The sequence below is a fragment of the Anser cygnoides genome, chromosome 6 (genome assembly GCF_040182565.1).
Source record: "Anser cygnoides isolate HZ-2024a breed goose chromosome 6, Taihu_goose_T2T_genome, whole genome shotgun sequence".
NCBI classification, from domain to species: domain Eukaryota; kingdom Metazoa; phylum Chordata; class Aves; order Anseriformes; family Anatidae; genus Anser; species Anser cygnoides.
In genome coordinates, this window is record NC_089878.1 from 14,539,446 (window position 1) to 14,566,317 (window position 26,872).

Genomic DNA, 26,872 nt, shown 5'->3' on the forward strand with positions numbered 1-26,872 from the left:
CTGAAAGGGAACGGATGAAATTTCTGGCTCTATCTTGCCTGAAGGTTGTGCTTTAGACTACAATGTATATCAAACAAGAAATAATAATCACAAACTGAGAATGTTCAATTCTCTGTTTAGTTGGACCCAGAGTCTCAGATGGTGGGTTTCTTTCCTGCTTGCATAGATTGCTCTCGTTTCTAGCACACTCCAGTAAAGCAATTTAGAGACCTTTAACCATTAGGACTTTGGATTTCATTGTTTATGGGAGTTGGCAAAGCTAAAGGGCTGGTTAGCATTGAACTTAGTTTGTTCACTGCAGACTTAAATCTGACTGGTAGCCAGCGTTTACAGCACAGCAGTCGTGTGACTCACAACTGTTCTGTTTTGCATCAATGATGAAACTGGGCTGGGAGTTTCCAGACCTCGTGAAAGCTTAGGAGGTGCTTTTAGTGGGACGTGTGCTCGATACCATTTGCCTCTCAGGGGTCACAGGTCACATTCTGAAGCATCACAAGTTTGAGTTTTTATTGTGATGAGTCCTAACATCTTGCATTTGACCTCTGCCTAACTCACTCCAGTTTTTTTCTGTGCTTTAAAATTTGACTGAAAGGACACTGCTTATTGAATGCTTCTAATTGACCAACTTAAAAAAAAATCCAGTTCCTTATAGAGCATCAATCAAAAGATTTACAAAACTGACATCTTTTATTTTGCTTTTAAATGACTTATCAGAGGTTTCCCATTTGGTGTTTGTAAAGGACCTTTATATCAAGGGGAAAACTCAGAGCACCAAATGCAAGCACATGTTTTAGTCTTTTTGGATAAAGGCCTTAAATTAATGCTAGCATGTTCAAAGCTCCTTCTCATGCAAAAAGTAAAGATATATTTTCTAGTGAATTGTTTATAAGTGTAGTTATCCCAGCCTGCTCGCAGTCTATGTTAATTTTTTTAGATAAAAAAGTGTTTTTAAGTTGATATGATTGCCATGTAGTACTTTGTCCAGATGCTAATGCAGTAGCACAGTGGTTGTGAGAACCCTGTCTCACCTGCTGTGCTCTGTCTTTGGTTTCCTATGGCCAGTTTCAATCGCTATTGGCAGAGGGTGGAGATGGCAAAGACTTCAAGTTCCTACCAGCTGCATAAGAAAAGGTGTCTTGAGTCAAGAAGCAAGAGACATTGAATTATTCCTGTGTGCCCCTACTGAAAAATATTTTATATACACCATCACTGCAGTAGTTTCAGAAAACCTGTATGGACAGGCAAGGCAGTAGAAACCAGGTGGTGTTCATTTTCTTGTTCACTGGACTGCTTAGTCTGCATGGATTTCCTGCCCCAACTGATTTACTTCTGGTTTATAGTGTGCTTTTTTTTTTTTTTTTTTTTTAATATATATGCATTTGAGCCTGATATGCTGGTGCCTTTTGTGCTCTTGTTCCCCACCCACTAGAGGCTGATAACACTGGTGATAAGCAGATCCATTTTGGGAAGGTGGCTTCGCGAGTTCTGCACAGGGACTAGTCCAGTTGCTTCATAACAAATTTTGCAAACGCTGGTATTGATGCAAGTTCTAGCTGCTCAGCTGTTTTTCTGTGGCCCACCACAACCAAAGAATTGTAATTTTTGAGTCAATAAAAGGACTGCAAATCTGAAGCCCCATCAGCCTTACTTACTGAGGGTCTTTTCATGCCTCAGTTTCCATAGCAATGCAAATAGGTGCTCCTCTCACTGGAGTGCCATCCGTCCGTGCGTGTACCTGTGCCTTACAGAAGACTGGGAAGGCGGTGTCGACTTCTTTTCCTGGAAATAGATTTAGAAGGGAGGAGGAATATTGGATGCTGGGTCTGCAGAACTGCTACTGCAAGCTAACATGTTTCAGGGCCAGAGGGGTGGATACAGGGAGAGCAAGACTCACCAGGGCCTGTGCTGGCTGAGACCTCCCTGACAAAGGTGGGTTTGCTCTTCATCGGCGCACTTTTTAGGAGTTAGAACTTGCAGGAAATAAAATGCAGTCCTTGAAGGCAAGGGAACGTGATATTAGTCATTGATATTAGTCATTTACAGTTTCTGCCTTATAGGCTATTCAGGCTACAGACTTTCTGTAGCCTGAAAAAGGAAATCTTTCATTAGCTAATTATTTTCCTTAATAGTGCTGTAAGGGCGTCAGCAAATAATAGAGTTCCTGGCAAAGCTACCATGCTGTTTAGTGCCTGCCTGTGTGATCAGGGGAGAATGATGGGGAAATTTTAATGAGAGAAATTCTATCAGAGCTGAAAAATGCTAATAGCTTCAAAATGCTGTTCAGAGTTGACTCCTTAGCAATCAATTTTAATAATTTTCTATGTGCAAATGAGGAAGCTCAATGTCACATGTTGTCTGATACCTGGATTTTGACTGTTTTCTAGCCGTCTTTGACATTGTGCCAAATGCATTATGAAGGCGTGATGCAGCAGAGCCAATGCAACGCAATCATCTTTAATGGAGCAATGGCATAGCGTACAGAACTGAAGGGGGAAAATCCAGTATCCCAGTGAGACTGCAGCTGAGAATTGGGTGGGTAGGGCAGATGTGCTTGGTGAGTCAGAAGGAGCAAGGGCATAGTGTTGCTCCAGAAGATTGCCATGAAATTGGCAGTACCCAGTTGTCAGTGCCTTGCTTGCAGGACTCTTCCTCTCCCAGCCTGATAAAGCTTAGTTTTTTTTCAAAAGTACAAAAAGGAGGATGGGGCTTCACGCCACTCACTTTAACAGCAGCGAAAAGTCCCTCCGAGACAACTTTGAAAGCATCAGCTTAAAGTAGTTAAGAAAACTGCTAAGAGCAGAACGAACCAGATTGTTTCCATTATTTCTTAGATTCAGTGATTTGTTAATGACTGCAGTTGATATTATTGGCCCTGCTGATTGGTGGTTTAGCTAACTAATGTTGTCCCAGCTTCTAAAATTTTTGAGTTCCTCTGTAGTTTCTTATTAATCTTATATTATCATCATGTCAGTTCATATCAACCTTTCAGTATCGTGAGGTGTTTTTGTACCTGTCCAGTAGTCTGTCTTTTCATTCAGTTCTACCTTTACAAACTGATCTTTGTCAAAGCTTTGTTCATATGTTTAGTAAGATCATGAATTTTGTTTCTGTTTTACCTTGAAACTGCATGATGGTAACATAGAAACTGAGTTCACAGTTTCTTCTCTAAGCAACATGTATTGTAAAATAGTTGCTCATCATCTTTACACATACTTGGTTGTGTTTGTTTGTTTGTTTTTTCCCCAGGACTGATGTGATTCTCTTCTCTGTAGGATACCAGAGCATGGTGTTAAGTTTGTTCTATGCAGATGGAAAAAAAACACCACAACAACAACAAAAAAAAAAACCACCACAAAAAAAACCTGTTTGGCTGGTTGTGTTTCTGTGTGTTTACACAAAGATAGACATTTTAGTTAGATGCACTTTCTCTCTTCCCAGTATCTTTATGGCAGATGCATAGGTTTTCATAAACTTTTCTTGCTAATATCCATTTAACTTTACAAAGTCCATTTTTCTCTGTAACTTTACTTTAACCCTGTTGTTAATTGTACTGCAAGTCACCCTAAGGGCATCTCTTCTCTATTCCAGTTTCCATAATTTAGCTTTACAGCACAGGTCCGTCAGAAGATATTGGTGTTGCCTGAAACTGTTTTTTGTCACATAAGTCATTGTAAAGTCAATACCAATACAGATTTTCTGTATGCAAAATGGCATTGATATCGGTAAACTTGATATTGGACTAAAATTATCTGCACTTACATGTTTCCTAATATGTTTATTTCAGTTTTAAAAAAAAAAACAAAACACAAAACAGAAATTGCACTTGAAGTTGAGTTACAGCTTTCTAAGAGGCCAGGAATCTTTGGCTAAAACCCATCAGAAATATTTATAATGTGTACCCTGAATTACTTGTAATTACTGGGTTAATTCTTTAAAAGAAACACCTTCTGTGCTCTGGATGACCTTTTGACAACTGGAAATCTTGTGGTACGTGCTTACCTACAGTTGCCCCTGCATGGCATAAATTTTCATTGTGGAACTTATGGAGTTGTGTCCTTCAGGAATGTTGAAAAGTTGCTGATGCTTACAGAGGAATGTAATTCCAGTTTCTGACAAGCTCCTTCTCTAATATTGTTCTGCAGTCTTTTGGGAAGAGAGGAAACCTTTTGACTTTCCAATTCAAAAAGCCATCCTTTGGAAGCATGTCAATGCATCCATTCTTCTCTTTTTCAGGATCTTTCCCAGAGAGTATCTTCTCCAGCAAATCCATCTTTATTCTCTGGCAGACCTCCAGCAGGTAAGTTTCTTCAACTAATTCTACTTTTCTCTTACTAAAGATCTTCAATGCTAACTGTACATTCCTCCTTCTAGCTAACCAAAACGCAAGTAGCCTTACTTCCAAGCCACCTCTGGTTTATGGTTTGGTATAAAAATGGGTTAATGGGGCCATCACTTAGTGTTGAAAGAGTAAAAACCTAGAGCTGCAATGTTGAAATGGGGCTGGAAAGAGCTTGTGAAAGAAAACTGTAGGCTGCAAAGAGAACTTTGCTGGGAGAAATGTTTATCTGAGCAGTGAAGGCTTGTCTAAGGCTCGACCTTAGACAAGTAGTGACAAGTAGTATTTACTTTTTTGCTTGAAAGAGTTGTTCTTCAGGAATTTGGGTTTGTACAGTCCCTGGTGCAACATGCTTATTTACTAAGTCTGTTAGGCATCAGCACAATACAAAAACAAAAAAATTAAAAACCTCTACAAGCATGCTACACAAAGTTATACCACACAATGTTGGTGTGACAGACATGGCCATGGAAGAGAGAGTGTGCGAGCAAAAACGTCTCTTTGTGTTGGTGTTGATTGAGCTAAGTGAACAACTTGCAATGTGTCTGCCTGAACAGCAGAGTTTTATCGCATACAAGATTAAACAAGAAGAATTTGGCAAAAAGAGATGAAAAGAAAGGAAAGGGAATTCAGGGCGAACGTGCTGTAGTACTTAGATGCACAACGAAGGAAGCAAGGAGGTAAGATGTGCTAGCTGACCTAGGCACCATCTGTGTTCATGCTCTCATGCCATTATCTATGATAAGTAAAACACTATTTTAAGCTTCTTCCACTGATGTTTTCCTTGTCCAACCATGCCTTTTCTGCAGGGTGTAGCAGGCAGCATAGTCAGTTTAGGATGTTCAGTTGACACCTTAAGGTGAGGTAGTTCAGATTTCCCTCAGAGCTGGAAGCTACAGAACCACAGGAAAAAAAATGGCTTTTGTTGGCTAGTGAAGTGACAGAATGGAAATGATTCCATATATAGAATAAAAAGGCCAGATATCTGAGGTCTAAAACAGTTTCCACATCTTTTCAGCATGTTCTGCTATCTCATCTCTAATAATCAAGCCATGAAATAGCAAGCTACTTAACTCAGGAGCTGCAGTCTCCCTGGTGGGCCTGTCTCTTAGCCCCTAGTGCTTTGTAAGCTGCATAATCAGTTCCTAACATTGGTAGTAGATGTTTCAGAAGCAATCAGCAGCTTATCAAGCACTCTGTGGGAGGGAAGAAGGGAGGGTAGAAGTCACAATTCATCCATTGATTTAGCAGTTCCATTTAGCATGTTTCTTTGTGTTTGTGTGTTTGCAAGACACCTTCTCTTCCCCTGAGGGCCCCAGCCCCAAATTTATCATATTTAGAGGCAGTATAATTCGATTACCATTTCTGCTGGGGTTGGTTAAATTGGATTTACCTTTTAATCTAGCCATATCCTTGTTGTCAGCCTAGGGAGGGTTTTCCACATTTCAGAGGCTCCAAGTTTGAGATTGGATTGCCTGTTTTTGTCAAAGTGTAACCAGATTGGAAGTGGCGGGAGGGCCCTGGTAAGAAAATGTATCCGACAGCTAGAGAAACACTAGCTCCCTTAAAAGGCACGGCCATCTCCCCAGTTCGCTGGGTACCACTGCTTTCTCCTGATTGCTCATCATTTTCCACTGACCTGCAGTTTGGGTGTTTTTTTTTAATCCTGAAAGTTTCCCCTCCTTTTGATTCCTCTACTGCCTATTTCTTCGTATCCATGGGCTGCTTTTGCACTGTATCCTGCTGTCATGTATATTGTGTGTGTTTGGGGAATTAACTAAAAGGTTTATTAAAGATTAATGGAAAGATAAGGCATGGTGAGTGAATTAGAAAAGCAGAGAGGGGTAATCTGCAGATATAAGCAACCTTTACCCTGGTTAGTCAAAGCTCAATTCTGATTGGTTTCCAAGCCAAGTGCTCTTTAAAGATCCTGGAAAACAAGGAATCATTTTCTACCAAGCAACTGGATTTTAGAAATGTTCTATAAATGTCTCTTCTCAGGTGAAAAAAGAAATGTTGAAATGCCTGTTTGCCACAAGATGAAGCAGCGTACCATACTATTTTAAAAGGAAATCCAGTTTAAACCTCTTTCCAAGCTCAACAGATCTCCATGCCTAGACCTTATGGGTGTGGCTGAACACATATTTGAGGTATCTGATGATCTAGGGATGGTTGTCACTTGGATCAATTTGGAGAGGGCTCTGTTGGAGAAGACCTTCACTGGGGTTCAAAGCAAAGGGGGGAAAATTAGACAAAATGTCGTTAGTTGTGGAAACTTGCTAAACTCTTAGTGAGAAGGTACTTTTCCTAATAGTGCTCACATGAGTAATCTGTCCTGCATCAACACTGAGCCTTCCATTAAAATGGTGTTGCTTCTCTGTTAGCCAGTTTATCCAGAGCTATTCCAATCAACTAAAGCTTTAAGAAATACGACCTCTACTTGTTAGGAAGCAAGTATTCACTCTTGAAATTACTGTTTTAAGCATACATTGTACACTGGAAAAAACAATTCCTCTTACTTATGTGCTGTATAGTCCCTGATGATACAGTCAAAGTCAAGGGTAGCATCACCATGAACTTAGTGGAGGTGTGAACTTGTTCTCTGCTGCTATTACTAATGTCCACTGTGGACATGTGGACACAGGTCATGCAAGTTGGAGTTCAAAAGTATCTATTAATTTTCTGTGACTGTGGAGCTGCTTTTGGTGAGACTAACAGCTTTTATGCTGGTAAACATTGGTTTGTACAGAAGCTGACTCAGACAAGAATCTTGCATTTTGTAGGAAAAATATTCTTGCTACTTAACTTGATTCTAGATTAATTGGAGCTTTACAAGTAACAGACTTGAAGTGGCTATTGTGACAAGCTTGAAATTCAGGTGCTTAATCCACACAGAATAATTAATATCTTGCCTGGATTTTATGTTAAATAGCAATATATACAAGTGTGCAAAGATTAATGCAGTGATGTTGTTTACTGTAGAAACACTCTTAATTATGGAAATTATTTCATCCTTGTTGCACTACCTTGAAAAGATACGGTAAAATAAAAATGATCAATGTAACAGCAAAAATGACTGGATGTCAAGGATGGGAATGTTGAGTGAGATAGGAGATTTAAAAAGATGACAGTCTGAAGATTCGTTTATATGCGAACACTCAGGAAAAAGTGCTTGAAAAGACAAAATACGGGAATTTTAAATAATGAGTTGAACTATATTGAACTGCTGTAAATACTGTTATTCAAAATATAAGTGTTTTTTCTTCGGTTTATGTCCATTTACTTTGGAAGCAACGTGAGCTAAATTGTATTAAAGCCATTTTCATTCTGAATTTTTATATCCTTACAAGGATGTAATGAAATGGATTTAATTTATCCATTTTTACATTGTAGATAATAATCCATTAACATTTAATTAAAGCATCCATTTAATTCAGATCAACTTTCCCGACTATCTACCTGTAGATGAACCTACAGACAGCGTGCAGAACCATGGAGAGAAAGGATAAACAGGACAGCCCCATTCTCACAGTGCGATAGCACAGGTCACATAGAGAATGTGAGATACACATAAAAATCCTTAATGGAAATGCTTCTTTGAGGAACACACAGTGAACATGATGAACTTAATGCCACAGTAATATTACTGAGGCCAGAAGTTTATCATATTTGAGAGGATTAAGTATCCATAATGAGAATGTCCACAGTTACACTACACAAAATAAAGAGATTATAAGGTTTCAGAATAGACACATTACTTACTGAGGGGATTAGGGAGATGTCTTCCCTGTTGACAGACAGATCAATGATTTCATCTTCCTCTAACATATTTAGTACTGATTACAGCATCTGATAGGATTTTTGACTACATGAAAAATTGGTTTAACAGAAGCATTCCCAATTTGAAAATCTTCATTTACACATGTAGTGTTCCCTAAAAAAAATGGGGGAAAGAAGAATAAACTTCAAGTGAAGCATAAGTTGCACCTAATTTGAGCCTGTTATATTGTTAGACCAGGATTAGGAAGCCTTAGAAAAACAAAGAAGTGGTTAGGGCGGCTTCACTTTTTCAAGCTTTTAACCTGTCTTGTACTTTTTTCATACCTCCTTTTCTAGTGGCAAATATGTGTTTTACATGTATTTTCCTAGGCTGAGATGGAGGCAATTGGAGATGATATTTCTAGCATTTTTGCAGGTGCAAAAAACTTTTGCAGGTGCAAAAAGTTCAGGTTGATTTAGACAACTTGTTTCATGAGCCCCATCAATATCAAAGACTGCAAAGAGATATGGGAATTTTTTGCTCTTGACTTCCTGGGTGGGTTTTTTTTTTTTTTTTTCAGAATTAAAACTTGTTTTCTGATCACTTGGTCCTTGTACCATTACTCGGAAATGCTTGGCTTTGATTTATAACATACTGCATGATGACTTCCAGATCCATCAGTGGTGTTGTCCTTGCTCAGCAATATCCTTTTCTTTACCCATAAAAACACTCCCCCACGTAGATATGCAAACTGCACGATCCTCATTTGATGCGAGGTGCTGCTGGCATTATAATTGGCTTTCTAACTTCCTCCTCTCTTTACTTTCTCATATGAGCACTGAGGTATAAAAGAATCAGAGACCTTTCTCAATGGACTCCGAATGATACTAACTCTCACTGAGGATGTGAGTTCATCACAGAGTACTGTGCTAGGACATATATTCTAAAAAAAAATATCTCACTGTTTGTTAGCTTGTTAGGAGCCAGGTCTGTGCTACAAACTTCTGGTAACGCAGCAGTGTCTGTCAGGGAAGTGATGGGATGTGGCATCTAACCCACGTGCCTGTGCTGGTGAAAGCCAGTGGTGTGCATGTGGCTATATTGACTGGCAAAGCTGGGTTTTGGCTAAAATACTTTGGACTTGGTCTAATGTTAGAAGTGTTACTGGCATAGGTGCGTGACAAAAAAAAACAACCCGCACTCTTAATGGATATAGCTGTACCTATACAAGCATTAGTGCAAACTCAGTTACATAAATAAGAAAGTATCTTGGTGGCATCATTTGTTTCATTCAGTGAATCAATATAAGCTGTATCAGCTTAAACATTTATTTACCAAAGAGGTTTACCCATGTAGCTGTACTAGCAGATCCTTTTAAGTTTAGACAAGCCCTTATTTTGCTTGAGGGGCAGGAGGTGGCAGATGAGAAGGAGAATTAGAGTTTTGGCAGGCCTGGCTGTGAAATCCTGCTGAGATGGCTGAAAATTTGTCTGTCACAATTTTCTGCAGGAGTTCACTGAGCTCAGCAAGGGCAGCAAAATGCAAGGCACCTCTTTGTCATAGCTGCCACAGTTCACCATCCAGCATGGTAGTGAAAACATTGATTTACATCTCCAGCCTCCCAGGCAAGCTGTTGACACGGTCATGTGGGACAGGTGCGAGTCCTGAGATGCGTTACTACCAGTATTCAGCTGACCACAGGTTGGGACGAAGACAATCCTCAAAGTAGAACTGGTTTAAAGCAGTGATGGGTTTTAATTGATGTGTCAGGTACAGCCCCTGCTCTTAAATATTTGCTTGCGTGGAGACAGAGACAGGTGTTCGTGTGGGGAGGTGAGAAACATACGCATTGGTAAAGTTCATCTGCACATCAGTCCAGTTCTCAACCTAAGGCACAGGAGATCTGGACTCTCTTTGCAGTTCTCCTGCAGGCTTTCTCAGAGACAGAGGACAAGTCATTTGTAATGGGACTAAGGTAAAATGGGTCCCACTTTACTATGTGTATGTTTAAAACAGTCATCCAGGACATGATAAAAGTCAAAGTAAGGAAAACAGCATTTTGGAGGGATAGTCCATCTCACCTATTTTAAGTGTATTTTAGGAGGGAAGCAGCCTGCTTCTCTGTTGCAAGTGAAGGGGGCTGGGGGTGACCAGTCAGCTCAGATTTAAGTCTTAGAGTCAGGTGTTGGCGTTACAGCAAATGCGTTGTGCAGTTTAAATGTGTGAAGGTTGTGAGGCTCTTAGTTCTGTGCAAATGGATGCATCTTGGACCCCCCTGTGGCAGGGGGATTGGAACTAGATGATCTTTAAGGTCCTTTCCAACCCAGGCCGTTCTATGATGGGACCATAACAGCATAATGTTAGTAGCCATCTTTATATCCTTTTGTTAAGACCTGTGTATTTACGACTGTGGTAGTTGCATTAGCAGAAAACTATGAAAATAATTTTGGGATGGGAAAAGATACACAACATGTATTTTCATAAACATTAAAAGGTCTGATACCAAAAGAGCAATTAAACAGTTTGTATACTTTGCTGTGGCTCCTTTATCACTCATTTCTGTCACTCTCTGGAGTATGCTAGCACTGAGATGTCTTTCAGCAGAACAGGAAACTCTTCAGGTTAGCTGATATTCCAGGTGTGTGTATAATTCCCCAAACTGCTGACAGCTCAGCTTACAGTCAGTGGTAATGGCAAGGATTTTACTGGCGTTTCCTTTTTACCGCAGCTCTGCTGGGGAAAGGAGTTGTTGTCATTGAGAATGGCTCATGGTCATGTGGAGAGCATGGCAGAGCCGGCCAGGAGTGTTTTGGCAGGTGGCAGCCAGGAAGACAAGTTCATCTGAGTTTAATTAGATGTGTTAAAGTCTTGGAGGAGAAGTGTGGAGATACAGCAAGTTTGTTAATAAATGCTTTTAACAGCAGGACAGGGTTTGCATCTGCTCGAAACCAGAGTTTTCAACAGGCCTTATTAAATACATGTGGTGCTTTTCCACATGAATATGAAACCTGGGCCACTTCTGGTGGGTGTAGCTTTCTAGCGTGAAACTGTTTAAAACAGCTCAGCAGTGGTGCCAGTGGGTCACAAGAGCTTCTGAGATCTGCAGAGATCTTCTAAAGTTTTTGAGCCCCATAAATTAATATTGCTACTATATTCAGTAGTAATATAAGCTACTCCTTTTCTACTACTTTGTGCTAACCATGATTCTTTTTTTGTTGTTGCTGTTGTGCATCATGAAAGGCCGAGAACTGGAGATTAGGGTTAGCTGTGTGAAAAGTTGGGCTCTAACCTCATTGCTGCGCTTCCCGTACAATGTCTGTTCAGTAGAGGCAGCTGGCCATGTCCCAGGACTTAACATCCCAAGGAACAGAATTTCCCAAAGAAACAAAATACTGTCTCAGGATTACCTGCTTGGATGAAAAAAGGGTTAAAAAAATCTAAATATACTTTGTACTCACAGAGTTTTTTCAGAGTAACCCTAGCCATTTTCCTGGTATGTTGCTTTCTTGCTCTAAAGCCCTCAGTGGACTCCTCCTTAAAATGCACTGATCCAGTCCTGTGCAAGGCAGAAGCGTTTCTACCTTTGTGATGTCACTCATGAAATAATGTCTTACTCAGTAGGCATGTAGATTAAGTTAATGTCTCAGCATGCAATTGCCTGCTTAGTCTTAAAACAGAGAGAGAGAGAGAGAGAGAGAGAGAGAGAGAGAGAGAGAGAGAAAGGAGTACATACACTCTCTGCCTGAATGCATATTTACTTGTGTGAGTATACAGAGTCACATACAGTTTTTAAGCTGAGGAAAGTGCTTTCTGTTCTCTACCAGCCAAATTCCTGCTACTCTTTCAACCTTGTTTGATTAAAATAGCCTTTAACCTTTGCTTGAATACCTGTTTCTTAAAACAACCTATAATTCATCCCTGCGACAAGATTAGGAGAACTCAGGGTGTGACACAATTGACATGTAGCTGCCTGGAAACCTTGGGGGAAGGAGAAAGGAGGGAAGAGGACTAAAATGCCAGGAGTGCAAAGGCAGAATCTGCAGGGCCAAAGTCTCTTTACAGGGCTGGTTGTAGAGCTGACATCAGTGATTTTCCAGTGTGTTGCTTATACTGAGACAATTCTATCTTTCCCACTTGTGTCAGCTTGAACCGAGAGACCCACTGAATTTTCAGGCTTTTCTTCCTTTCCATGAGAGGAGTGGGGGAGCGCTTGGAGAGACCTTGTTATCCTCTCTGCCTCCTGCTATAAATTCACTTGGACTGAAGGATAAACCCTGAACATATACCCAGTTTGTTCTCCCCCCCCCCAGCCAATGTAAATCCGTCTTTGCTTGTACCCTGTCTCTAGATGTGCTTGCCAGAGATTAACAGCATTTGCTCTTGAATTTGTTATTATTTTCCTCTTGAGCCTCTAAGAGTTACAGTGGCTTAGTTGTGGAATATCACTTTAATGCAAAATTAAAGTGCAGCATTTCAAGTGTTCCCTTTTGGAAGGACCGTGAATAGCAAATGGCTCTGCCCTCAGTGTGGACTGCCAGTGCAGGGAGGTCAAAAAGAGACAGTGATTTCTGTTTATTCACATTCTCACTCATTTCTGCTGTGGTTTGATTTGTTTGGGTTTTGTTTTTTGTTTTTTTTCCTCGCAGTGTTTATCCCCAGGTTTCCTTTCGGGATGTTCTCTGCCCTGTGTGGGCGATGAGTTAGCACGGCACAATACGTGGCTGCGCAATGTCGCTTTGTCTGTGTCAAGGCCAGCAATGGCAAAATGGCAGCATGTGTGTCAGAGCCAGCACCACGGGTGTCAGCAGCTGGCAAACAGAGTCCCTGGCCTCACCTGCTCCCATCCACCTTGCTACCACTTGTACCACTGGCTGAACAGGCCCTTGGGACAGCCAGGGATCTGCAAAGGTTGCAAAGGGAAAAGAAAAGGTAGGGTGGAATCACCCTTACTGTTGGGAGCTGGGGTTGTGGCCCTTAGCATGGCCATAGCGAAAGAAGATGTGCTTTCAGTTAGCCCAGATCAGTCAAGCTGCGTCTGTTCTCAACCAAAGCACCATGTTTCCCCTCCCCATGCAGCTGGCCAGCCCCTGTTGTGTTCAGCACAAACACAAGCAGGGCCTAAGTACAGAGCTGTGGTCTCCTAAGTTATTGTTGTGTTTTGTTTTTATTTCTTTTACAGCAGCATGTAGTGACTCTGGTGTATGTGCACACAAATATTAAGAAATCATTCTTCCCTTAAGTCACCTGCAATTTAAATAAACAAGGCAAACAATCCGAAAGAGGTGGCTGGAAGTCAGAGTGGAGCAAGGAAAGCTGATCAGACCAGTATATTGCATAAAAGATGGGGCAGAGCTGAGATCTGATAACTGCCTCTCTGGGGCTTTTACCTCATGGTCATCCTTCCTCCTTCCGTTTCCCTTTCCTCTGAACTGAAGATTAATTGTGCATTGAAATTGTAACAAGAATTCACAGAGTTAAGAATCTGGTGAACGGAAGGGAAAAAATCCTCAAGGAAATGAACAGTCCAGGAGCATTGTCTGTTCTCTAGATGTAAATGACTAGGAACTTCCCAGCCAGGGAATGTGTTTTCCCTTTCTCCGCTCTGCAGTTTGTATTATCCTTAGCTAAGCATATTTTAGCGCTTGTCTCCAAGTCAATGTTTTCACGCCAGAAATTCTGACCCTGCTGAAATCCGTCACAGGGTGGAGATTCCATTTTACCCTTTGCATTTTAATGCCCGATCTCCACGTGTAAAATACCTGCCTGTTCTGCAATTAGCAGATAGATTAGGTAACTGTTGTAGCCTTCCTGCACCCTGTTCTGCTTGTGCTCTTCCACACGTGCAACAGAGATTACTTGTGAGAGAAGTGACTTCGGCAGAAAATGCTTTGTGAAACGTATTGCACAACGTAAGGATAGGAGATGGAGCGTGAAACAAAGTTGACTGCAGCAAAAGAGATCTGAGGGGTATTAGGAAAAGCTTTCCAGCTGTTGTGAGTACTGGAGAGTTGGGGGATCCTTGTGGTGAGAAGTTTTTAAGCAAGTCTGTCAGTTGGTTGGGCTGTAGGCTGAGGGTTAAACTGGAGGTTTCTTGAGGTGTTTTATCCGGCCTTATTTTCTTAAATCATTAATAGTTCTTTCAAAATAATACTTCTCATCTGTCCTGGAGGTGAAGAAAGATTCCTGGGTGTTTGGTCTTCCTCCACAAAACTCCCATCACTGGAACTTGGAGGGTGGTGGGCACAGTGCTGAAGCTAAGCCAGCCTGTTCAGAAGATTTTTTTTTTCCTTTTCATTCAGTGCAGGAAGTACATTCTCTGTGATACTCCGAAGTCCAGGCATAGCTGAAGCTTACCTCTGAGCTTGTTAGTGGTTGGCTTGGCTTGATTCAAACCAGCTGTTTCTAGAGCATTAGAAAGAAAACTACCAGGAGGAGGCAGAAACCTTGAATTCAGAAGACGGTGAAAAGATGTGTACTGTTGTTGACGGCTCCTTCAGATAGCTTCCTTCTTCCCGGCATGTTTGTGACACTAATCCCAGTAGTTAAAAGGACTTTCTGACCCCTCCATGTATGTAACTGGGGGTGGTGAATGAACTTCATGTCTACCACCCCTTCTGTTTTCTCAGTGCCTCTTGGACTTTTCATGTCTCTCCTGAGTTGCGTAAGTGCCTCCTAGCAAATTTTGTCTGTATCTCAGACAGAGGCAAGTGTGTCTGGCCTTGGGAAATAATCATAAATTTTATTCTGTCAGGAAGAGAGGCTGGGACAATCCAGTTGAGATTTGAACCTATAGTTCAAGGTGTTCTAGGGATTTCATATCGCTTAACCCATCCCCTCCAGGCATCACTTGTGTCTGACATGTAAATCAGACTGGAGGAAGAAGTGGAACGGATCGCTGGAGCTCCAGAGGAGGGTTATAAGGCAAACCTGTGTCTTTAAAGAGAGGGCCTTCCAATAAATCTTATCTGCAGAGAAATACACCAGCCTCTACATAAGTAGTTAATGTTACTGCTTCAGCGTAGGCTTATAAAGCAGCTTTATCACCTCTATGACAATAATGATTAACGAGCTGATTTACAAGGGTGGGGTCACAAAGCCGTATGGCAAATTTAGCTTGTCTCACAGTGGCAGTGAGATCCGAGTTTTACAGTGTTTTCACCACTTTACCTGGAATACTTAACCCTGGTGGAAGGACTCTTTAAGCAGCACAGTAGCAGCAGATACTCTTGTATAAGAATAATAGCCAGGGTTTCCTCCTGTGCTTCTTGTACACTGGAAAACTACAGGTCCAGTTCTGAGAGTTTAGGAGAGTTGGGGGCATTTCCACTTCCCTTTTCAGTGCTTACTCCCTGACCACTTAGCCACAGTGAAGTGACTATGTTCCTAGACATGCTGTGACATGTTGTCTGATCCTTGTGTCCAAGCTCACAGAATATTACAGATGTGTGGTTTCCCTTCTTTCTCAAACACTGTAGAAATCCTTTGTTAAAATATCCTGTACTTGTTGATTCCACATTAACTTGGATATTAACAAAAGTTTTGTTTTGTTTTTAACAATGTACGATTTTAATTTCATTATCATATGTTGGAAATTACTTAGACTAAAAAAATAAAACAGTTACTTTAATCCAGAAACTCTTGATGTGGTCTAATGTACCATAACACTTCAGAATTTGGACTTCTTGGCCTTGGTAGTGTTACATACCAAGCACAACAGTATATCTGAAAGCTCAGCAAGCTATATCCCCTTTACCACCTGTCTTGACAATCCTTATGTAAGTGATTGAAGATTCCTATGATCTCTGTGCTGTGTAAGCATTCACTGCATTTTTTTTTAAAGTAGTTAGTAGATAAATGCACAGATAGGGTAGGAGGTTTGATGACCCTTGCAGAAATGCACAATATACAGGCTCCTGCAGGGATGGAGGTCTTCCTCCTTACCTGTTACTTCTTAGCTAGCATAGCTGAAAGGTGCCCTGCCCTCAAAGCAAACACATACTTCCCTGAGAAATGTCTGAAAACTGTACTGTTTTTTTCTCTCCTGTCCGGAAAGTTTATCACGTCTGATAGATTTCAGTGACGATTTATGCGGTGATGATGCAAGAGTTGGGTATTTCTATGGTCCTGGACTAGTAAGTGGGCAGAAGGCTATGCTATGGAGGCATTACTTGAAGCGATTAAGCGATTTAAGCTTAGAGATGACTGATTTTTCTTTGTTCTTTTTCTTTCTTCTCTCCCCCCCACCTCTAGTTCCCCTTAAAGCCTTGTAATATTACTTCTTTGGGAATAAAACAGTCTGACTTTGGAGGGGACTTCCATCCTTATCTCACCTAATCCATGTTTGATTGCTTTCCTGTGACACCCAGTCAGAGGCTGCTATTACGTCTTTTCTAATTTGAATAACTGTCACTCATGGAGTAGAACAAACTCTTACAAATAATTTTGCAATAGACCTTTTTCAGTGTATTTTTTATCTTGTTCTGTTTTCCAAAGTTCAAAAACTGCAAGTTTAGTTTGCCATCTTTCTGAGTTAGAAGGGCTCTAAACACAGATGAGATCTGCCACCGTACCATGGCCATCTACTTTTCCAGTTCGCTTTTTGACTATGAAAGTGTTCATATATTGCAACATTGTGCTTTCTACATTGCTCTCCTGTGGGATTAGTTTGTGCAACCCTCCTTCATGCTGCTAAGTATGTTCTCATACAAGGGAAGACACAGTGACTTGACTTCTCTCTGCTGTGTGTAATGGGCTGTTCTTTTGGCTCCCCTCTACTGTACTGCAGGGCAGCAGGAGAGTTAAGGACAAAGCTAGGGTTTGGGGAGCAGGCGCCTCCAGAGATAGAGTTCTACTGGTGTTGTGTTCATCCTGGAGAGCTTGGATGAGAGATGGGTTCAGGACAGACCTGTAGCTCAGCATGTACTGGGGGTGAGGTAACTGCCTCTGCTCTGGTGCAGGGCAGGCTCATGTGCGCAGAAATGTGTTGTGAAGGTGGGGGACAGGGATCCTGGTGAGAGTCACCTGGGCAACACTTGCTACTCCTGAAAGTTGTCTCATTTACTTCTGGAAGGTTGTCCCATTTAGGGTGAGATATAAGTGGCAGTTGGTGTAAAAAGCAGTGCTCATTTGCTGGTTAAATTGTAAGTGCTTTGAGGGCAGGGCCCGTCTTTTATGTACACGTGGGTGTGTATTTTCATACAATTCATATCACGTGAGACAGTCGGGAGCTGCAACATGCAAAGCCACGGTGATAGCTTAGAGGCTTTTTCCAGATCCACAGAGGTGGACAGTAACTCTGATCTGAATACTGAGGCTCTTCAGAGACAGCCTGCTTTGGACCTCCAAACACAAGTAGTCTCCACCCATTGTCACCAAGCAGCAGACCAAGAAATATGACAGTTGCAGCAGTGGTAAGCTAACTGTATGAGCATGGCCCTGTGTCCAGAATACTTCTGGGATGGGTTCCTTGACCGGTTTAGGGAGGGAAAGCTGCACTGCACCCTTCATTGATTGATTGACCAGGATGCCGTCATCCTCTTTCACCCTTAATTTTGGACAATGAAACAGTTGCTTGCACTACAAAGAATTAGGATTAGAAAACAGACCTTGCTCTTCATGTGTGCTGCAGCATCTGTAGGTGGGAGAGAATCTGAACTCATCAGAATTTTAATTTGGTTTAAGCTTGATGCTCTTTTTTTTTTTTCTTTTATAGACAGGAATTTACTTTCAAGCCTTTACAGGTTCATTTTGAAGCTGCATTATGATACAGGGATAAGTCAGTAGTGAAATTTTTAGTTTCCATTCTTTTAGCGTACTCTTAATTTAGGAGGTTTTGTGCTAAATTTCCGTATTTCTTATGAAATGTGATAGACTGGTCTGCAGCTCATAGTATGTGGTTTCACAGTTTCTCTAGACTTAATGCTGTCTAGGTTGTGTAAATTCTGGAGACTTAACAGGATAACCTGCAGTTATGGGGGACTTCATTTGTGGAGCCAGCTGATTCTTGTAGCTCAAATATTGAAAGGATTTGGACACTTGGTTCTCATTAGATTAAAGGTAATTAGGTAATTTTGAGGACACAGATTCTTTCTCAATGTATCAGATAAATGGGTGATGTGGAAAAGAGATGGAATATTTCAGTGGGATTTCAGAGGTGTGGATGGCAACACATGGTGGTGGAGATAAGTAGGACATAGATCACAAAAGCTTCCTCATTTCTGCTGCTTAAGAAGCAACAGGTTTTCTAGTTTGGTAAGGTCCTTTTAACACAGTTGTCTTCCAGGTGCATAGGCACTTCCCAATGATGTGATACTTTGTTATTTTTAAGCCTTTGATTATCTAGTTGGGTTAAGTGTGGTCTTATGGAAAAAAAACCACCATCTTTTACCATTTCTCTTGATATACTTATCTGTTAATGGGGTGCAAATACTACCAACATACCAGAGAGGAGGAAAAGAATGGATTATATACACTACTTTGTAGCCCCCACAGACTGGTACTGGCTGCAGGTTGTGAACATGAAGCTGCAATTTCAGTGCTCCATGTAACAGCTGCTGTCTTCAAAGACCAAATTCAACCACTTTTTCTCCCTCTACACCCTGGGCTAATGGACATGTTTTCCAGACCCGCTGTATACTATAAGAGAGACTATCCCACTGCTGAACCTGCCAGCTAGGCCTGCCAGTGACTCGTGTTGCATTAAGAGTCTTCAGGTCTCAGCCTCCACCTGAGAACTGAGTTGAGTTACAGGGGGCCACTTGTGTTTTCTCCACAGTGACACAATTTATCTGAATGTGCATGAGCGCTGGACAACTGAATGTTACCTACCTCCTGCAGGTCCACAGGTCTGATTTGAGATTTGTTTGACGTGTGGCATTTAAAGCATTGCTTGTTTCCTTGGATTTAGAAGGGTTTTCTCTGTGCTCTGCTTCTGGAACAAGTTGGTTGAAATTTCAGCTACTTTCCTAAACTGAAATGTTCAGGTTAAAGCTTGGGAGTGACCCAACACTGAGAACAGATGTACACTGTAAGGAGGCTGTGGAGTCTCTGTCACTGAAAGGCGTTGGTAACAGATTTAGCTGTAAAAAATGACAGAAGTTGCTGGATCTGCCAAGACAGCCTTTTGAGGTTTTTTTTTTCCTTTTGATTTTCCTGATACCTAGCTAGCTGTAAGACACTTTTATTCTTTGTCACTTGTGTTTCCTTGAAACTCAAGACCTGATTCTAGCATCAACAGGGAGAACATCCTGGAACTCTGTCATTGTGGTTCTGGGATGTCTTAACTGACTGACATCCAGCTGTCATGAGAGTGTTTAGTCACAGGGTAAGCTTTGACACCATAGATTATGTCCCAAGCTCCCATTCCCTGAGCCATAAAATAATCACTGTGGAAGTGTTACCACAAAATTCCTCTTGGGTACAGCAAGCAGAAGTATCCCCTTTTGCTTGCTGAGATAAATGGAGATGAGGATTTTACTCTTATTAGGTAGAAAAACGAATGAGAGAAGGCTGCAAGAAAAGTTGTTTCCTGTGCACAGCCTTGAGGTCTCTGATGAAGTAAAATGACACAAAATTTGCAGATGCTAAAAATAGTGATAACATCAGTTTGATGTTGCATTTTGTCTTCCTCCTGTAATACAGTAAAATGGCCTGTAATTCACATTGCAAAATTGGCATGCATAGTTCTTTGAAGATATAATCTTCATTGTATGTCTGCAGTGGCCAGAGTTACAAGTCAACCCACTACAGTGCTATGGTGAGCCATACAAATAAATAAATAGGGATGAATAACACCATCTCCTTGGGGGCTATCAATCTGTCTTGGTTAGTTTGTGAGCTCTTCAGCACAGGAAATCTTTTGTGCCTTGTACAGACTTAAATTCACCCCTGGTGCTTAAGATGGTAATAGATTATGTTAATTTTGTACATCATATTGTATAAAATGTGTTTTTAATTCAGAGACTTAACTCTTAAGTCCTTGCTGACAGCGACATTAGTACAGATTTACAGATTTTGTTTGCAGCTGTGTCTTCAGCCTGGCATTTTAACGGAGCTTTTACAGCCTGTCAGAGGTGGTTGCTATAGCATGAAAGTGCTATGGAAAATATGTATGTATCATGGTTTACTTGTTATCATTGTATGCATATTTCATCCATTACTGCTAAATGTGTTGTCGTAGCAGTGTCAAGAGCTGGGCAACCACACTGTTCCTTTCCTCCTGTTTCCTGAACACCATCAACTTTTGTGTCTTTCCCCTACTCCTAGCTTGTTTGGTTTTCAGACCCTCTGTAGCCCTGAAGTCTGCAAGCAAAAAATTTTCTTCCTTTTCAATGAAAAACAAAACCCAGCCAAGGGGAGCTAAACTAGTGTCTGGCCATCTGGCAGAAGGTTAGAAATATCACTACCTTGAACTGTGGCTTCATTTGCAGCAGCCTCTTTGCACTGTTTATATTCTGCTTGAAGGGGATCTTCCTATACCAGGATGTAATAGGAACGTCATTTTTCCTCTAACATGAGCAGATGTCCTATCTGCAGTACTAGCAATAACACTGCCGCTTCCTGTTGTTGCAGATGCTGTTAGCAGACTAGAGCTGAAAGCAGAGGAGGCCCATTTCAGCCCATGCCATTCAGTGCCATCAAGATCAATGCTACCTATGCATTTGCTACCTATCCTTTTTTCTCTTCTTTAACAGTGGGTATCTCAGCTAGTGGACAGGACATTGCCCTGGAACACAAGTTTATTTCCTTTCTGCTTTACATAGGGAAGGAGTGCTTCTGAAACCTCAGTTGTTCTTCTCTGCCTTGACCTTTGCTTTCTCTAGATTGGTTTACACTAAAGCCATTTACAAGCGGGATATGGAGGGAAGGGGTGCCTGAACTGAATCTGGCACACATTTAAGTGTAAATCTCCCCACTCTTAGGTTTCAGGGCACAGCCCTGTATAAACCTTCAAACAGCAATTACTACATTCTTTTTCCTTTTTTATGGGAGGTCACTATCAAATCTCATGACACATTTCTATCACTAATCTGGCAGGCTGCCATTCAGACCACAGGAAGTCCAGGAGAGAATATACACTTAGGGCCTTATTTCATCTTCATTATTCCATATACCAGCAGAATTCCTTAAAGTCTCTGAAAGTTCAATCTGAATGGAAAGTATTTTGCCTGAATAGCACCCCTTATTGAGACATTGTCACTGAATCACAAATTTAGATGAGTGTTGTGGCTGGCAGTTTAATCTATACTACATGGCAGTTTTTTCACACCAACACAGGCAGTGCTAATCACTTCTAATGGTCTATCAAGGTTGTCTGGCAGTGAGAGACTTCTTGATTTGAGAGCTGGACACTGAAGGAAAAAAACACAATTCCTATTCAAGAGTTTATCTGAGAATTTATTCACTTTGGCAATGAGGGAAATAATGTATTTTAATGGTTTTTAATGGGAAATGCAATGTTACTAAAGCAGGTAAGGCAGGATTCTGTTCATGAAAAATATGAAAAAAAAAAAACAAAAACAAAAAAACCCAACACAACACAAAATACCCTGTGCTTTGTAGGAAGAAGAACAAAGACAAAACTGATTTGTGAATTTGTGCATAAAAATTACAAAGAAATGAAAACTGTAAGTGTAAGGCAGTATCCATAGTTGTTAGTTTAAATGATAATACAGATGCCCTAAACTCTTTTCCTATTTGCTCTTCTGTGCCTTAATATATGAATGTATTATTTTACTTTAAATGAACACCAATCTTGTGTGTCACTAGGGATTTATAGAAATTGTAGGTTTTCTGTTTTTTTTTCACATTTTGATTGTTGTCAGTTCAATGGCCACTATTATCACTTGTGATTTCATGGAGCTATAACTGTTGGGAAGTTAATTTCCTGTTGTTTTAACCAGCTGTGCATAGCTGCATATCTGCATTTATATTTTTTCCGTCTTTCAGGGAGTTCTGGTAATTTTTTATGGGTTCATTCCATGTCATTTTCTCATTTCAGGTTATTGAAGGAAAGTTGGCTCCTTTCTTGGGGAAGGTGATCAAGTTTGCCACCTCTCATGTGTATAGCTGCAGTCTTTGTAGTCAAAAGGGTTTCATCTGTGAGATTTGCAACAATGGAGAAATCCTCTATCCCTTTGAGGACATTTCTACAAGCAGGTACTGTAATGAAATTAACATTTGACTCATTCAACATCTTGGTGGATTCCCAGCCTCGTGACCTCTTATTATTTAAATAACTGCAGACTGGATCTGACTAATACGTATTCCTGGGCCGCTACACTAGATTCCTGGCCCAGGGAGGCCACCATGAGCAGGCTTGGAAGTAGACCAGAGGAGCTACTTCCCAGAGTAGTTGTAAGTCTCAGAACAGCTGCTTAAAATGGGAAAAGTACCTAGTAGAATCCCATTATGTGATTTATTCAAAGTTTTTCTGAGTTTGCAAAGTGTGCTAAAATGCCAGACAGATTCTCTGGAGTGATCACGGTCATCTTTCCAGTATCTGATGTCACTTGGCCCTTGATGTACTGGGACTGTATGTTGTAAAGCAATAACCATCTATTCTGAATTTTTTTCCCTATGGAATGCTATGGGTAATTCTCCATTTTCTCTGTGCATACTCCTCTGCATATGTATACAAGTTTGGTGGTTTTTTTCTTCTTTTAATGACTGTTTTTCTCACGTGGCTATGTAATAAATATATGACCAGCCCTGAGTTAAACTCAAGAACATTTATTTCTTATTATATGGAGTTCTGGGTGCCAAATCAGGGATAGGAGTTGCATGGAAAACCTAAAAGCAAAATGCAGAAAACCATAGTAGACTTGGCAACACAGCAGTGTTACTACACTTTTACCAAAATGTCTTGGATTTTGAATAAAGGGGATTTTTTTTTTTAAACTCAACAGAAAGACAGTGTATCTGACAGCACAGCATTCCTCCACAGATAAATACTTTTTGGCTGTTTCAAATATAGTCATTTTAATTTTTTCTCCAAAAAGTTCCATTGAAAGGAAAACAATTGAAGAGCCACCTTTAGAAACAATCAGGAGCAACCTGTTAAAAGACCTTCGTTAAGAATCCAATTCCCCTGTGTGTACAAAGATGTTAAAGTACAAGTAACGAAGAACTCTTCTTTGGGGTTTTTCAGCCTAACTTGGCTTTCAGTGACTGTTTTGCACATTCTTTCTCCAGATTCTTATTCTAGAAAGTGCATTGACAAAGCAGAGAACATAAGCTAAACAAGGTGTGCAGCTGAGCTCTATAAACAGTTTTCAAGAAAAAATGTATGTAGGGTGTGTGGTGAGGTGGGCTGAGTTAAAAAGATGACACGAAGCCTAAGATGGCTATTGAGATTGTATAAAAGGCAATTGAAGATCTTCCCAAAAGACTGATGAGCAATTGGGAAGACAAGTTTACCTGAAGGTCTGTGCATTTGATTTCCCTGGGGGAATTTTGTTCACAAAAACATTGTTGGGTGTATATTGTTCCCTTACCCTTCAGCTGAGATCGGACATACCTTGCAATTACAGAGTTTAAAAGCTTCTGGAATCAAATAGTATTTGTCAGTAGTTCAGTGAATGCCAAAAGAAGGTGCTCTAGCTCCTGTTTTTGTGTGAGTTAGAAGCCAGAAAGGACTTTTATTCATGTTTCACAAATGTGAAGTCGTGGTTGATGTCATGCCAAAGACAGTGGTCTTTGTTAACGATTTTAATGAAAACACAATCAGCATGAATAGTTCTCCAGTATTTCTCTCTTATTTTGTCAGAGGTCATTATGCTTGCTCCTTTTGTATTCCTTATCACTAATTGTAGCTTTTGTCACCAGCATTTTCCATTTCCCTTTCTTGTTAGTTTTCTCATCTCGTTACTACTCATGTGGGCACATGCACCTGTGAAGCTAACCAGATTATTCCAGTTCCATATTTTTACTCTTTTCCATCTTCATGCTGGAGACTAGTCGTGCCAATAGGTGAACTTGTGTGTTTTACTGAGCAACTCCCATCAGCTGCAAAGCTCTGAGGGAAAAGGCCAGGTAGAGGTTTTTTGACATTTGTTGCTATCGAATACAGATCAGAGGGATTCTACAGTAGGTATTCTGACCACTACAGTGACAGGTATAAGGTGAGGAAGCTACTTAGACATAGGCACATGTACAGAGTAACCTGTAGCAGATGGAATGGCAAACCACGAAATGTTTATATGAAGTCTTGCAATTATACCTGAAATTTCTGATGACATATGTCCAGCTTTGCTATTAGTTAAGTATCGTACCGAGCTCTGGATAAACAGTTAGCTCCGAGTTGTGATTTAGTTGTACTGTTCTGAGTCCACAAGTGTGCAGTGAGAATTGACTACAACTCCATTTCTCCATCTTGGTTTTCTGAAATTGATGTCTACAACACAGGACTCCCATTTTATACTTGGGGCCACCTAGACATTGAAGTACCCTGACTGTAGCTGCTGAGTTAAGAAGGAAAAGGAGCCGAGCTCTGAAAACCACTTCCTGTCTTTTCTTGTTCTCACGTGTTGCTCATTCACTTTTGAGCATGCTATTAATTCTACCAGCAAACTGGGCTCTTAGGTTGAGAATATTTGAAAGTGGGTGCATGGCAGCTTTTGCAAACGTCACCTCTCTGTTGAATGTTTGAAAAGTGAAGTCTGTTTGTGTGGGCTGTGTGTGTGTGTCTGTGTTGAGCTGGCACTTGTTTTTCTGGCTACCTCCCTGACCTTTCTTGCTCTTTGGAGAGAAGAGTGACATCTGTCAGAGAGGCCGTTACAATTCCAGTGTGGTTCTCAGCTGGCTGTTACCTTTCCGTCCTTGTGGTCTCTTAGGTCAGCTTTGAGAGGTCGTTTCTCTCTGAAATCTTCCCAGCAGCTTCTAGGGCAGTCTTCAGTAGGAATTTATGAAGGATGGGTGGTCTTCAGATACATCTATCTGAGAGAAAAGGGGGGCCTCTCTTGAAGGCTGGAGTTTCTCTTTGGTCAGGTTATTTGCTTAAGAGTCATTTTCGTCAGTCCTTGAGCAAACAGAGTGAATACCTGGGTTATGTGCTCCTCAGGGTTTGAATACACATATATTACATACCCTTCTCTCACTAATCAGCGTGACACATTCCTTTGTTGGCAAACGGTTCCAAAACAAACACAATCAGTTCACTTAATTAGCGGGTCTGTGGGCTGTGCTTGGCAGACTCTTTACATCCTGCTCAACAATACAGCGCAACAGTTTGCTGCCTTGAATGTAAGGGTGGGCTCACAAAGTCATAAGCTTTCTAATGATATTTCCTTTCTGTGGCTTTTCTTGGGAGGTGGTTATTCTGCACAGAGCTTAATGAAAGCCATGATTCAGTAGGTAAACTTTTTTTTTTTTAATTGGCTCATCCTTTTGGATGCCTCTTTCGATCTGATTCCTCTGTCCTCCGTTTTTCTCCCTTATGTCTTTCTTTAACATATTTATATGGGTTCATCTAAATTTCACAAATTCTGCATCTTTTTGAAGGTCTTTAAATCATGAAGAGTCTTTTTAAAGCCTACTGAGTTAATTACACATTTCAGGGAGCAAATTGCCTGCTAATGTAAACTCTCACAGCTCTGCTTTTACTGGAGCTCTGGCAACTTAAACAACCTGCACATCAACCTCCTGTTTTATTTCTTGAACTAAATTTGCCTCAGGCTTAAATTTACCAAATAAACATATAAAATTATCCTATTATATTGCTAATTTTATTTTTACAAGTGTTGTGAAATGAGCTTAAATCTCTCTCTCTGGTTATCAACTGGCTTGTTAGAGCTATCCTTGCCTGCTTATTAGCAGCCAGGCACTGCCCCTTGAGTTGTTCTGGTATTGCTTGTTCTTCATTAACGTGGTGAAAAGTTTGCTTTTTTTCTCCCAAAATAAAAAATAATAGCAGAAGTGAAAAAAGAGAAAGAGATTTTGTGTAGTGATACAGTCGTCCATGATATGTGATCCCATTTGTTTTATGATTTAGAACAATTTCGAACAAGTTTTAAATCTTAAGGAGTACTGAGAAAAATACCACTGGAGAGAGAATGGAATTACTCGTTAAAATAATTTTGTTTAATTGGATAGTTAAGTAATTATAGTTAATGTTAAGATTATTGCATGCTACCCAGTTAATAATGTCTTGATCTTGCCCAAGTGTTGGTATCCGAGTACCTACCCTCACAGATAATTTGTTGTGTTTCTCTAGTAAAACTTACTCTCTTGGTTAAGGCCTGGAGAGTTGATCCCTTGCCTTTTATGTTTTGACTGTAGTTGTGTGTGAACCAAGGAGAGTAATTCTTTTGTGTTTGTATTCATTTATCAAGGCTAAACTCTTTTCACTTTGTGAAGTTAATTTGTTCTGCAGATCAGTTAAGACATGTAGACCTTTAAAGATACAAACCAGAAGACGCACGTTTAAAATAGACATGCCACAGAACAGGCTTGACTATATCAAGCAGCTTGGATGCCTCTATAATCTTTGGCCACCATCCTGATAAGACCTATGAATGCACTTAACTTTACACATAGCAAGAAGTTTTACTAAGGGCTCTGAGGCTGTGCTTAGCTTTATGCACATGCCAAAGTCTTCGCAAAATTACAGCTCTCTGTATTATAGATGGTGTGTCACTGGACAAAAACAGCTCAGAGCGTTTGGGAGAATGTTAAAGATAGATACTAGGTGGAGAGACTGAAATACATAGCATAAAGCATTTCCAGAAAATACCTTGGCAGAAGTGAAAGGCATCACTCAAAGTACATGATTTTCCCTA

The 26,872-nt window shown here is 40.6% G+C and overlaps 1 protein-coding gene and 1 long non-coding RNA gene across 2 annotated transcripts in view; one reads left to right on the forward strand and one right to left on the reverse strand.

Annotated features, from left to right (window-relative positions):
* The window catches only part of PLEKHM3 (pleckstrin homology domain containing M3), an 80,058-nt gene that overhangs the window by 37,933 nt on the left and 15,253 nt on the right, over positions 1-26,872 (forward strand). Inside the window, exons 5-6 of the mRNA XM_013171703.3 lie at positions 4,234-4,297; positions 22,096-22,253. Of these exons, the coding sequence (XP_013027157.2) occupies positions 4,234-4,297; positions 22,096-22,253 (222 nt within the window). The remainder of the gene's footprint in view (positions 1-4,233; positions 4,298-22,095; positions 22,254-26,872) is intronic.
* LOC106030094 (uncharacterized) lies at positions 1,665-11,661 on the reverse strand. Its single transcript, XR_001203526.3, has 3 exons — positions 11,555-11,661; positions 1,895-1,993; positions 1,665-1,779 (listed from the first exon to the last, which is right to left on the reverse strand). It is a non-coding gene; the product is annotated as an uncharacterized lncRNA (long non-coding RNA).